Here is a 12,963-nt window from a genome sequence, read left to right as displayed (position 1 = left end):
TCCCTAGGACACAGACAGCTATGTACTATACTGTATGTCAATCCCTAGGACACAGACAGCTATGTACTATACTGTATGTCAATCCCTAGGACACAGACAGCTATGTACTATACTGTACGTCAATCCCTAGGACACAGACAGCTATGTACTATACTATACGTCAATCCCTAGGACACAGACAGCTATGTACTATACTGTATGTCAATCCCTAGGACACAGACAGCTATGTACTATACTGTATGTCAATCCCTAGGACACAGACAGCTATGTACTATACTGTATGTCAATCCCTAGGACACAGACAGCTATGTACTATACTGTACGTCAATCCCTAGGACACAGACAGCTATGTACTATACTGTATGTCAATCCCTAGGACACAGACAGCTATGTACTATACTGTATGTCAATCCCTAGGACACAGACAGCTATGTACTATACTGTACGTCAATCCCTAGGACACAGACAGCTATGTACTATACTGTATGTCAATCCCTAGGACACAGACAGCTATGTACTATACTGTACGTCAATCCCTAGGACACAGACAGCAGACAGCTATGTACTATACTGTACTCCCTAGGATACTGTATGTCAATCCCTAGGACACAGACAGCTATGTACTATACTGTATGTCAATCCCTAGGACACAGACAGCTATGTACTATACTGTATGTCAATCCCTAGGACACAGACAGCTATGTACTATACTGTATGTTAATCCCTAGGACACAGACAACTATGTACTATACTGTACATGTAATAATGGATCTCTTTGAGCTTGCACATAAAGGTTATTCTTTGTTCCACTGTTCTCCCTGCCTGTAATACAGCCTGCATGTCAGGCACAATGAGGCTAATAGCCAACTCAGCACCATTGTACGGAGGGCGAACCATGGGAAAAAGGGCTCTCATTTGTGCCAGCCGTTTTGTGCAAGCTGGATTGGCCTAATGTGGCAGCAGCGTCCGTCTCCAAATCAGATGTAATGTGGCAGCAGCTCAGCCCAGGACTAAAGGGATAACTGTGTTACTCTCCCATGGGGCCAGTTCAGTTCACACGCTAAAGGGGGGAAATCATTCTCCCTTGTCAGATTGCAGATAAATCCCACAGGCCACTTTCCCTCCCTCGAATAGTGATTTTTCATACATATTTAGATGGAGCTCTACTTTTAGATGTGAATAGTTTGTCCGGGGAATATATGCGAGGGAGAACATTTCTGTACGTTCTGAGGCCTTGGCTCTGGCTTGAGCAAGTCAACAGCCTCTGATGCTAGAGTAGAGACTATTGGACTGTAGATGAAGTCCAGTGACCTGTTGCTATTATGTTCTCATGCATAGTGCTACTGTTTCTTTTCCATGCCTGACCAATGACAGAGGTCCGGGGAGTCCGAGGAGGGGAGCTGGGCGCAGGTAAAGGATTTTTTCGGTCTCTCTCATGGATTAGAACAATGGAATTGTAGATTATTTAGAGTTACTTTAGTTTTATTATTTTATTTTTATTTTTTATTTAACTAGGCACACACCAGAGTTGTCTATGTGGCGACTTTTAAACTTCGTCAAAATCGTTTACAGATTAACAATGGTTTACAGTACTTAATTGTTTCCTTGTCATTATTGTCAGACTCTAGCGTATGGTGACATGAACCATGAGTGGATAGGGAACGAGTGGTTGCCCAGTCTAGGACTACCTCAGTACCGCAGCTACTTCATGGAGTGCCTGGTGGACGCCCGCATGCTGGACCACCTCACCAAGAAGGACCTCCGGGTGCATCTCAAAATGGTGGACAGCTTTCACAGGTACACCTGCCCTCCTCCTGCGTGATGAAGGATTTGATCGGAAACTTTAGTGTTGAGGCTCATTTTGTGGTAATAAGTGCAAAATGTTATTGTCTGTCTTTCTAAAAAATGGCTTTTCTAATGTTCCCATGTCTGTAGGACGAGTTTGCAGTATGGTATCATGGGTCTGAAGAAGCTCAACTATGACAGGAAAGAGCTGGAGAGACGCAGAGAGCACAGCCAGCATGAAATGAGAGGTACGTAAAGGAAAATTCCACCCAAAAACTGTCTTTTGGTATTTGTTTCATTAGTCCAAAATGTTTTGTTGTCAGCAATCAAGTTTTCGAGATACGTAACTTTCAAAAAACAGAAATCATCCCTGTATTATGCATTTAGTATCATCCTGCAAAACGCAGGATCATATGATGCAAATTCAACCATATGGGAATGATTTCTGTGTTTTTAAAGTTATATACAGTATCCTGAAAACTTGATTAGTGACAAGCATAACATTTTGGGACTATATCAACAATGGACTAATGAAACGAATACCAAAATATCATTTTTGGGTGGACTTTTTTCTTTAGAGACTGCTCAAAGAACGATAATGAAGACCTTTGAGCTAAAATATATCTAGTAGTGTCTAATTACAATCTCGTTAGTAATCTGCTAAGGCAAATAATACTTGTGGAAGCGCACTTACTTTACAGTATGTATTGCATTCTATTGTGAGATATAGCCAAGCAGTGCCTACCTGTCATAGAGCTAGGAGGTGATGGTCAGTAAGGACCAATCTAGCAGAGCCCAGAGGTTTTCTTCATCATGTAACCAGACATGGAAAAAGTCTGTGTCTGTGGCCAAACACCCATGTTGTGTTTCCTGTAATACCATGTCTGTGTGCCCCAGACGTGCTGGTGTGGAGCAACGAGCGGGTGATTCGCTGGGTCCAGAGCATCGGCCTAAAGGACTATGCCAACATCCTGCTGGAGAGCGGCGTGCACGGGGCCCTGGTCGCCCTCGACGACAACTTTGACCACACCAGCCTGGCGCTGCTCATCCAGATCCCCAACCAAAGCACTCAGGTCAGATCCCTCTGCCCCCCATCACGCTATAGCATAGTTACGCCACAAGAGGGCGATGCATAATATACTAGCACAACCACACCATAAGAGGAAGACATTAACGTCTTCATTCCAAGAGTCCGTAGTCTTGTCTCAGAACTAAAAGCAAGTGAATTATGATGTTAAATTAAACAGTGTTTTTATTTTTTTCAGGACGGAATAAATGATTTAGATGATCGTCATTAGAAGTACACTTCAAACACACATTTTCATTTCTCAGTCTTTCCATCTCAAACAGGTCTAATAATACCCTGAGTGCCAGACCAGTAGGTCAACAGAGAGCTGTTTGGTAATCCAGAAAGCGTCTGGAGCCCCAAATAAAGAGACCTACAACTTCCATTTCAAATGTACCTAATAAGACCTATTTCCCCTTCCTCTCCCCAGGCACGTCAGATTCTGGAGAGGGAATATAATAACCTGCTAGCCCTGGGCACTGAGAGACGACTGGACGAGGTGAGTGACTCCTGTCACCCGGACAGCTAGCCCCGCTGTTACCATGGGTGATGGGCCGTGGCAGACAGACACACACACCTGGGTTTGTTGTCAATCATTACTCTGTTTTCCACCATCTCACTGCACCTCAGACCTGTCCTCAGTTTCCACTTCCCACCCATCACTCATTTGTCTCTCATATTGTCTTAGACTTGGTTTGAGATATAAATATAAGGGGCCTTGGGAAATTAGTCATATTTGTTAGCTACTATAAACACTGCTGTATATGCAGACACCAGCTGTTCTCAGACCAGTTTATCTCTAAACTCAATCCCTAACCTGTCTCTGTCTGTGTGTCTGTCCATCAGTATGAAGATAATGACCTCCGGGGCCATCGTGGAGGAGGCAGTTCCCCCCGCGGGACGTCCATGGGATCAGTATGATGCCCGGCTCGGCAGAGACCCTCCCCGCTGGCTTCCGCGTCACCACCGGCTCACACTCCCGTAGGCTACCCCCCGAAGGTGAGCTCCCCCACAGACCCCCTGCATGGCCAAGACCCCCACAAAGTAGACCTAACAATTAAACTAGAGCCTCCAGTCTAGGTCACTTAGCTTGGATGAATGTAAATTGCTAAAATTGCCAAATTGGATGGTAAAATTGCACTCATCAAACACTTATAAAAATGGCCACAAAATGTATTTGATTAAGATTGTACCTGGATGCAATTCATTTCTGTGTTAGAGTTTGGGAGGGGGGGTCCTCTCGCCCCTCTCTTTACTTGGAGCTCGCTCCCCATCATTCTCTTTCTCGTCTATGGGTGTATGGGTGGAGCATGTTGCTGACTGTACCTGTATTTCCTCTGCCCTGGGACTGCTGCTCTGTGTGCAGTGCTTTATGAGGCGCTGGATGACAGTCCTGACGACATGTATTTGGACTGGTTTCAAGGTCAGATATGCTGGAGCGATACCATGTGGCCTGCTGTTGGCCTGTGTGCCTTTACGCCCCCCAAAACTCCCCGGTTCCTGCTGTCCACCCTACCGTACCTCCTCTCTTCTCTCTCTACCTCTACTGCTCTGTTCCTCTGTTTCGTTCTGCTCCTGATGCCAACTACAAGGGTGGCCATTTGCTTGTCCAGGTTGTCCGTTTGTTATAGTAGACATATTGTGTGTCCAGTAATTGTTACTCAGGTTACTGTTATTAGCACAGTAGTTGTTAGTTGCAGCCTCTGCTGCTGCACCCTTGAAGTTAAAGCAATGAATCCCCTTTGCAAATGTTAGTTGAGCTATTTTAGTTCTATGTTAGTTGAGCTATGTTAGTTGAGCTATGTTAGTTCTATGTTAGTTGAGCTATGTTAGTTCTATGTTAGTTGAGTTATGTTAGTTGAGCTATGTTAGTTGAGCTATGTTAGTTCTATGTTAGTTGAGTTATGTTAGTTGAGCTATGTTAGTTCTATGTTAGTTGAGCTATGTTAGTTCTATGTTAGTTGAGCTATGTTAGTTCTATGTTAGTTGAGTTATGTTAGTTGAGCTATGTTAGTTCTATGTTAGTTGAGCTATGTTAGTTCTATGTTAGTTGAGCTATGTTAGTTCTATGTTAGTTGAGCTATGTTAGTTCTATGTTAGTTGAGCTATGTTAGTTCTATGTTAGTTGAGCTATGTTAGTTCTATGTTAGCTGAGCTATGTTAGTTCTATGTTAGTTGAGCTATGTTAGTTCTATGTTAGTTGAGCTATGTTAGTTCTATGTTAGTTGAGCTATATTAGTTGAGCTATGTTAGTTCTATGTTAGCTGAGCTATGAAAGTTCTATGTTAGTTGAGCTATATTAGTTGAGCTATGTTAGTTCTATGTTAGTTCTATGTTAGCTGAGCTATGTTAGTTCTATGTTAGCTCAACTAATATAGCTCAACTATGTTAGTTCTATGTTAGCTGAGCTATGTTAGTTCTATGTTAGTTCTATGTTAGCTGAGCTATGTTAGTTCTATGTTAGTTGAGCTATATTAGTTGAGCTATGTTAGTTCTATGTTAGCTGAGCTATGGAAGATGAGCTATGTTAGTTCTATGTTAGTTGAGCTATATTAGTTGAGCTATGTTAGTTCTATGTTAGCTGAGCTATGGAAGATGAGCTATGTTAGTTCTATGTTAGTTGAGCTATATTAGCTGAGCTCTGTTAGTTCTATGTTAGCTGAGCTATGGAAGTTGAGCTATGTTAGTTCTATGTTAGTTGAGCTATATTAGTTGAGCTATGTTAGTTCTATGTTAGCTGAGCTATATTAGTTCTATGTTAGCTGAGCTATGGAAGTTGAGCTATTTTAGTTGCCCTGTAAAAGGAGGTTTACATAAAAGAATCATAAATATTTATGATGGATAAGATGGATGTTTTACAGTTGCCGGTTTGTGTCGCTCCTCGCCCTGTTGTTAAAAGAGGACGCTGGTCAAAATCTTCACGTTTTCAAGGGGATGAGAGATGTATTGAAACTTGCATCTGTGATTGTGGCCCAGTGAGTTATAGCTGGACTGTAGTGCAGCAGGCTGCATTATGCCAGAACTCACTCCGGAATTATGGACGCACCTTCTGATACAAGTCTATCGCTGACATCCGATTGCAGGTTTTGACCAGAGTTCTTCTCTAACACTCTGTCCCCAGTGTAATCGAGCTGCCTTCCTGTATCTGCCTCTATCTGTGGTCCCTGGTCGGTGGTGGTGATGACATTAACAGACTTGTTCCTGTGCGAGGTGTGATTCACTCAAAATGGCCACGTGCACTCCTCCTCTGAGTGTGCGATGCAATGTGCCTTGGCTTTGCTAGCTGACATTTTGACTAACCCCGTTCCCGAGTGTGGTGTGTGTGTGTGCAGTGTGTTGTATCCACAGTATGGTCTACTGTTCTCCCAGCCCTTATCAACTGGTTTAGAGTCCGTTTTGTTTGTCTCTCTCATTTGTTTGTCCCTCTCACAGTGGACAATGGGAGCTGATCCTGTGTCAGTTGTTATGGGCATAAAGTAAGTTGGATAGCATTATCTACTGACCCTGGGCCCACTCTGGGTGTTGAAGCTAAGTGACTAACTGACGGGTCTCTGTCTCCCCCTACAGTTGGCCCCTTAGCAGTGCAGCGTCTGGACAGCTCTACAGTGAGGACCTACTCCTGCTGAGGGAGGAGAAGAGAGACTGTAAGCTGTAAGTCACACACATTATCGCTGTACAAGCTATCAGTTGCGCATACACACATGCTCACGCACAAACTCTCCCTCTCTCTTACATCTGTCGTTCTGCTCAGGGACAGCAAATGACTGTGAGAAATTGGAACGGGGTGAGAGGGTAACTTGTCTTTACAGATAACCATGTTTGCTTGGAGAGGAGAGTCCCTGCTCTAGTGCAGGCACTCATGATCAGATGATAGGAGTCAAAGGCAGCAGCATGAGGCGGCCTCACTCTGTTGTCCCTCCTTTAATCTCTGTCCAGCACAGACAACTACAGCCACAGAACACATGGAACTGTATTTCACATCAGGTAACTGATGCAAGCAGTAGAATCAGATTTTTTTTTAACTGATAGAAATACACCTTGTGGAACAGCGGGGACTGTGAAGAGACACACACAGGTAGTATGGCAGTAATATACATTTTGTATTGTAGATATGTAGTGGTGTAATACTGTTATATGATGTACTGTTTTTATATTTTTTTCATGTGTGATGTAAGTGCCTTCATGTGTTTGGACCCCAGGAAGAGTAGCTGCTGCCTTGGCAGGAACTAATGGGGATCCCTAATATATACATGAATACCCCTGAATGCCAAGGTAGAGAGATATATGGCAGCTACGTCTCAAATGAGATGTTACACAATTAGTAATGTCAACAATAATTCCCATGTGATCAAATCCATGTTTATGAAAACTGCACTGTCACTGTGGATAAAGCTTCACAGTGGCACAGTGTAAGTGAACCTTACCTCCTCTCTTTCAGGTCCAGATACTGTATGTAGAGATGGTCTTACTGTACCTTGGAGCTGCTGGACGGGTCCTCCTGCCTGGAACAAACATTCTGACGAGACGCACTGCCAAGAAGCACCCCCTACCCACCCACCCACCAAAAAGAGAGAGGGGGGGCAGCGAGGGGTGCCTCCTGCCAAGCCGCCCCCCTCTGCACTTACAAGTCAAGGCCCCCTGAAACCTGGGCAGCAGCTGCCGGTGCTACTTTCCTTCAGTCTGTCCTGTTGTCACCGTTTCTACCTTTTACATGTACAATAACTTGTTGAAGCATAATGTACTGTGTATTTCTTCTACCAGGAGATGTGTAGGTTATCTGTAAATGAATATAAATATGAGTTTTTTTATATATATATATATATATAAATATATACACATCTATATTACAAAAATGAAAAGATATTCAGAGTTTGTGCAAATAAACCCCGCCTTCCCATTTCAAGTCCATGTCCTTGGTTAAAATATGCTGCTCTTTGAACATTTCTCCATCATTCCCCGAGAGACCATTTTGTACATAGTTATTTTCCATTGTGCAGGGAAACGTGTGTTTTCACCTTGGAGAGACTATCCATCTGGTCGCCACGTGACCTCCCCCCAGCTGGTAAAGCCTGCCCTCTAGTGGCGTGTACAGCCCCATGTATCCGCGTCACCAGCCACAGCCCATCACCTCACAATCATGACGAAGCCCATCTCATAGCAAAGCATTCTGGGAGGAGGACACAGAAACGCACTGTGATGTCTACTGATGATGTGACAAGCACTTTGATACAACCACAGAAACTGTGGACTACAGCCACAGACTAAAAGATAGACTCCACTCTGAAGCTACTCAGCTCAGAGATCAACTAACAGCAGGAACACTCTTCATCAGATGATCTCACTCACCTACAGTACCTTGACCATAAAGCCATACATGAATAAACTCAAGCTGGACTTTTTTTATTTTGCCGTGGGGTCCGACTCAGCATCGCTGAGAAATAACTGAAAGACAGACTGCTTAACTCAGTGTGCGTAGAGTGTATATGAACATGTCGAAGTGAGGTGAATTTTAATGACAAACATGTTGCTTGCTGTGACATTGGTGTAACTGTTAACTCTTTGTTTTTGTCTGAGTTGCCAGGGAAACCTATTGTACAGCCCTCCTACCTGTCTTTGAGTTATTTCTGCTGGAGTACTCGATCAGGTTTGAATTTTATGTTGACTTTTACATCCTCGATTTGCACAAACAAAGAATCATTTTATTTTATGTCCATTTTTTATTCATTGCTAATTGTATTTTGGTCAAAACTAAGTGGTGATCAATCAAATGTTCATTGCCAATAAAAAAATACTGTCAGTGAAGTAGCTGTTGAAATGACTATTTTTCACTCATTGCTTCACTTCAGAGCTCTAGTATGAAGAGTTCATTCATCATATTAAACTATAAGATTTAAACTAAACATGACAATTATTTTATTTAACTAGGCAAGTCCGTTAAGAACAAATTCTTATTTACAATGATGGCCTACCGGGGACGGGCTGGAATTTAAAAAAAATATATATATATGACAAAACACACATTAACGTATGAATGTATCAACAAGGTAGATTGGATGATAGATGTAGGATGTGGAACACCAGAATATCCACTCCAGAGCTCAGTTCTGGCATCATTAGTGCTTTAAGCGATATTCCGTTGACTGCTAAATGGTTATGTTATAGTAATATGAAGGGATTTTGAATTGTACGGTTGGAGTTTGTTGAAGTCTGTAAGTAGGTATAAAGTAAGCTTCATTAATAGTGTTAAAATGTTGTCAGCATGAGGACTGAACCCAAACTGAAGCTAAGTTATGAGGTGGGAGACCCTTCCAGCGACTGCAGGGGCCTGTTCAGGAGGACATAACCTAACAGAATGTTCAGATAGAAATGTATTGTGTAGAACAAAAATGATTGTCTATCACATGGAATAGGGAATCGTGTCAGCTCTATTCAGTCTATTTCTAACTATAATGTTCAGTGTTTAACGTACCTGAATACACCCAGAGCTCAGATGTTTTCCTGGACCCAAATTGCTTACCAGTTTTTAAAATCTCAATATCAAATCATTTCTGGTTAACAATTAAGTACCTTACTGTAATTGTTTTCAATAAAAAATAAACAAATACCTTAGCAAAAAGATATTTCTCAAGCAATACTTTTTCTAGGACTGTCTGGGAGTGGCCTGAGTGGGAATGGGAAATTCCCACTCCATCCCAGGCCAAAACTACATCCCAGGCCAAAACTACATCCCACCAAAACAGGATGACATTTCAGGCAGTCTTTTCAAACAGCTCTTACACTAAAAGGGAATTATCATTTTCACAATATTATTCCAACCTCATAGTGTGGAAATATTAAACACAGGAAAGTCCGTTTGACTGCACTGGGCCTTCAATAGACCAATAAAGAGAGTTTCAAACCTCTCTGCCAATAACCTGCAAGTTTTTAGGTTACATAAATATATCCCTCCTATTAGGCCTGTCCAGTTAGGGCCCTCACTCATACCACTCCCAGACAGTCTCTTTGCTAAGAAGCTATTTTTGTTTATTTGTAACTATTTTAATTGAGAAGAATCACAGTAAGGCAGTTAACTATTACCCAGACATTTAAAGAGGCTGCATTGCACCTTTTAAAATCACTTTCAACTGAGATTCTGTGAAACCCACCCTTCAACTTTCTTTTGCCAACGGAGATGTTGCTTCTTTAAATAATTAACACAATGCATTATGGCTGTTTGAACAATATTGGTCACGAGTTTCTAAACCCAGAGGCGTAACATCATGAGTCTTCTGGGAATGCTTGCGAAAGAAACTCTGCAGACCAGACCTGGGTTTGAGAAGTCAATGGGAGAAATTAAAAATGCTTCCTTAGTTGTTTTCTCGAAATCTAAAAGCCACACCAAGATTCAAGACAATGTCTTAAGTAGCTGAAACTGTCATTATGAAAGTGACAAACTGACACGTTTTCATTTTCATCTAAAACAACTTTATATCGGAGGACTGCCTTTTAGAGGTCCACGGATCCACCCGTACCCGAATCACAGTACCGAGACCCGATCCGGGACCTGAGAGTGTCCGGATCCAGAATTCAAAATAATGTCACGCGTCTGGGTCGGATCTGATATGATTGTCATGGGTCTTGGGTATGTGTAATTTTACCTGACTTGTCCAGAAGGGCCTGTACAGATCCGAACACGACTGCTGCAGGAGAGAGAGCAAGAAACTGTATAACTGATCCGAACACGACTGCTGCAGGAGAGAGAGCAAGAAACTGTATAACTGATCCGAACACGACTGCTGCAGGAGAGAGAGCAAGAAACTGTATAACTGATTGTTAGTATAATTTAATTATGACAATGTGCTTTCATCAATTGAAAGCCCTTAATCTATTTTATGAGAATTTGTAAGATTTCTTGTTTGCATAAAATAGACGCAGACCAGTCTTTAAATAATAGGTAATAGAATTTATTCTCGATGGTGTTCTTTTAACATTTTATTACTCCTTTCTCCTGCACGCTACCACTCAAACACATGCATCAGTTTAAATACAGATCATGACGTCATTTCACTGCCTTAACCGAACCCCCTCCTCTCGGCAGGACAAAGTAAGGTGAAAAGTTCATTCTACTTACTAACACACTCCCAGATAACTTTTGACCCCTCAACATTATCGATCACCACTGAACTGACAGTTTTAACTAACAGAAACCCTAGGAATGCACTCACGGCCTTATCTAAAAACCCCAGAGCTAAGTTTCAGGTTGGGTCAACCATAGGCTAACGACCTAATGTGTTTACACAGGCCACAACCCATTTGTTCCTGCCCAGTTGGAATGGTGTTCTTTAACATTTTATTACTCCTTTCTCCTGTCACACAATTTCTTCTTATGAACTCATATTGTCTATTTAAACATACATACATAAGTTTACCTAGATACAATTCTATTTAAAATGGGGATATTGTTTATTAATTTATCCATAATAAATCCATAATAAATTCAACACTGATCCAAACACGACTGCTGCAGGAGAGAGAGCAAGAAACTGTATAACTGATCCGAACACGACTGCTGCAGGAGAGAGAGCAAGAAACTGTATAACTGATCCAAACACGACTGCTGCAGGAGAGAGAGCAAGAAACTGTATAACTGATCCGAACACGACTGCTGCAGGAGAGAGAGCAAGAAACTGTATAACTGATCCGAACACGACTGCTGCAGGAGAGAGAGCAAGAAACTGTATAACAGATCCTGTATAAACACGACTGCTGCAGGAGAGAGAGCAAGAAACTGTATAACTGATCCGAACACGACTGCTGCAGGAGAGAGAGCAAGAAACTGTATAACTGATCCGAACATGACTGCTGCAGGAGAGAGAGCAAGAAACTGTATAACTGATCCAAACACGACTGCTGCAGGAGAGAGAGCAAGAAACTGTATAACTGATCCGAACACGACTGCTGCAGGAGAGAGAGCAAGAAACTGTATAACTGATCCGAACACGACTGCTGCAGGAGAGAGAGCAAGAAACTGTATAACTGATCCGAACACGACTGCTGCAGGAGAGAGAGCAAGAAACTGTATAACTGATCCGAACACGACTGCTGCGGGAGAGAGAGCAAGAAACTGTATAACTGATCCGAACACGACTGCTGCGGGAGAGAGAGCAAGAAACTGTATAACTGATCCGAACACGACTGCTGCGGGAGAGAGAGCAAGAAACTGTATAACTGATCCGAACACGACTGCTGCAAGGAGAGAGAGCAAGAAACTGTATAACTGATCCGAAACTGTATAACTGACAAACACGACTGCTGCAGGAGAGAGAGCAAGAAACTGTATAACTGATCCGAACACGACTGCTGCAGGAGAGAGAGCAAGAAACTGTATAACTGATCCGAACACGACTGCTGCAGGGAGAGAGGGAGAGAGAGCAAGAAACTGTATAACTGATCCGAACACGAACTGCTGCGGGAGAGAGAGCAAGAAACTGTATAACTGATCCGAACACGACTGCTGCGGGAGAGAGAGCAAGAAACTGTATAACTGATCCGAACACGACTGCTGCAGTAGGGAGAGCAAGAAACTGTATAACTGATCCGAACACGACTGCTGCAGGAGAGAGAGCAAGAAACTGTATAACTGATCCGAACACGACTGCTGCAGGAGAGAGAGCAAGAAACTGTATAAGGGACATCCTACTACATCTTCCCCTCTCCCATGAACAAGAAGTCAACATGCATAACCACTGAAGCATGCAAATGCAATTTGGAAACCAGTATTATTCTCTAACATGCTACTTCCCATCCTGAAACAGTATGAAAGCATTAAATCACACAGTATGAACATTAACTTAGGTACAGTCTCTTTTTGCTGGGTATGGTCCCTAACAGTATGTTTTCTCTTCACGTAACATAGTCTTTCAGCCACTCTGGTGGCTTCACATCCCTTTTTGGGCGTGCTTGTGGCTCCGTGAGCATTCTCTCTCCTTCACCCTCTTTTTGTGCATGTTCTGTGGCCTCGGTCTGTGTGGCTGGTAGATCTGGATGAGCTCTGAGGTGTGTTTTGTTCCTTCGTACCTCTTCTGAGCCTCTGTCCACCACATAGGAGCGTGGGGCATTCGCTTTCCTCAGCA

The 12,963-nt window shown here is 42.7% G+C and overlaps 1 protein-coding gene and 1 long non-coding RNA gene across 3 annotated transcripts in view; both read left to right on the top strand.

Annotated features, from left to right (window-relative positions):
• LOC115124214 (liprin-alpha-2-like) overlaps positions 1–6,498 on the top strand; it is an 87,713-nt gene extending 81,215 nt beyond the window's left edge. For both annotated transcript variants that reach the window (XM_065008329.1, XM_065008328.1), the window contains 7 exons: positions 1,375–1,410; positions 1,622–1,797; positions 1,936–2,033; positions 2,683–2,858; positions 3,282–3,350; positions 3,698–3,850; positions 6,419–6,498. In XM_065008329.1, coding sequence (XP_064864401.1) covers positions 1,375–1,410; positions 1,622–1,797; positions 1,936–2,033; positions 2,683–2,858; positions 3,282–3,350; positions 3,698–3,772 — 630 coding nt within the window. In that variant the 3' untranslated portion in view covers positions 3,773–3,850; positions 6,419–6,498. The remainder of the gene's footprint in view (positions 1–1,374; positions 1,411–1,621; positions 1,798–1,935; positions 2,034–2,682; positions 2,859–3,281; positions 3,351–3,697; positions 3,851–6,418) is intronic.
• Positions 6,499–6,508: 10 nt separating this feature from the next.
• LOC135563978 (uncharacterized) lies at positions 6,509–7,426 on the top strand. Its single transcript, XR_010460750.1, has 3 exons — positions 6,509–6,926; positions 7,027–7,123; positions 7,290–7,426. It is a non-coding gene; the product is annotated as an uncharacterized LOC135563978 (long non-coding RNA).
• Positions 7,427–12,963: the final 5,537 nt, after the last annotated feature.

The sequence above is a fragment of the Oncorhynchus nerka genome, linkage group LG23 (genome assembly GCF_034236695.1).
Source record: "Oncorhynchus nerka isolate Pitt River linkage group LG23, Oner_Uvic_2.0, whole genome shotgun sequence".
NCBI classification, from domain to species: domain Eukaryota; kingdom Metazoa; phylum Chordata; class Actinopteri; order Salmoniformes; family Salmonidae; genus Oncorhynchus; species Oncorhynchus nerka.
The sequence above is the reverse complement of the archived record's forward strand: the minus strand, read 5'-3'. Positions and strand labels throughout refer to the sequence as shown.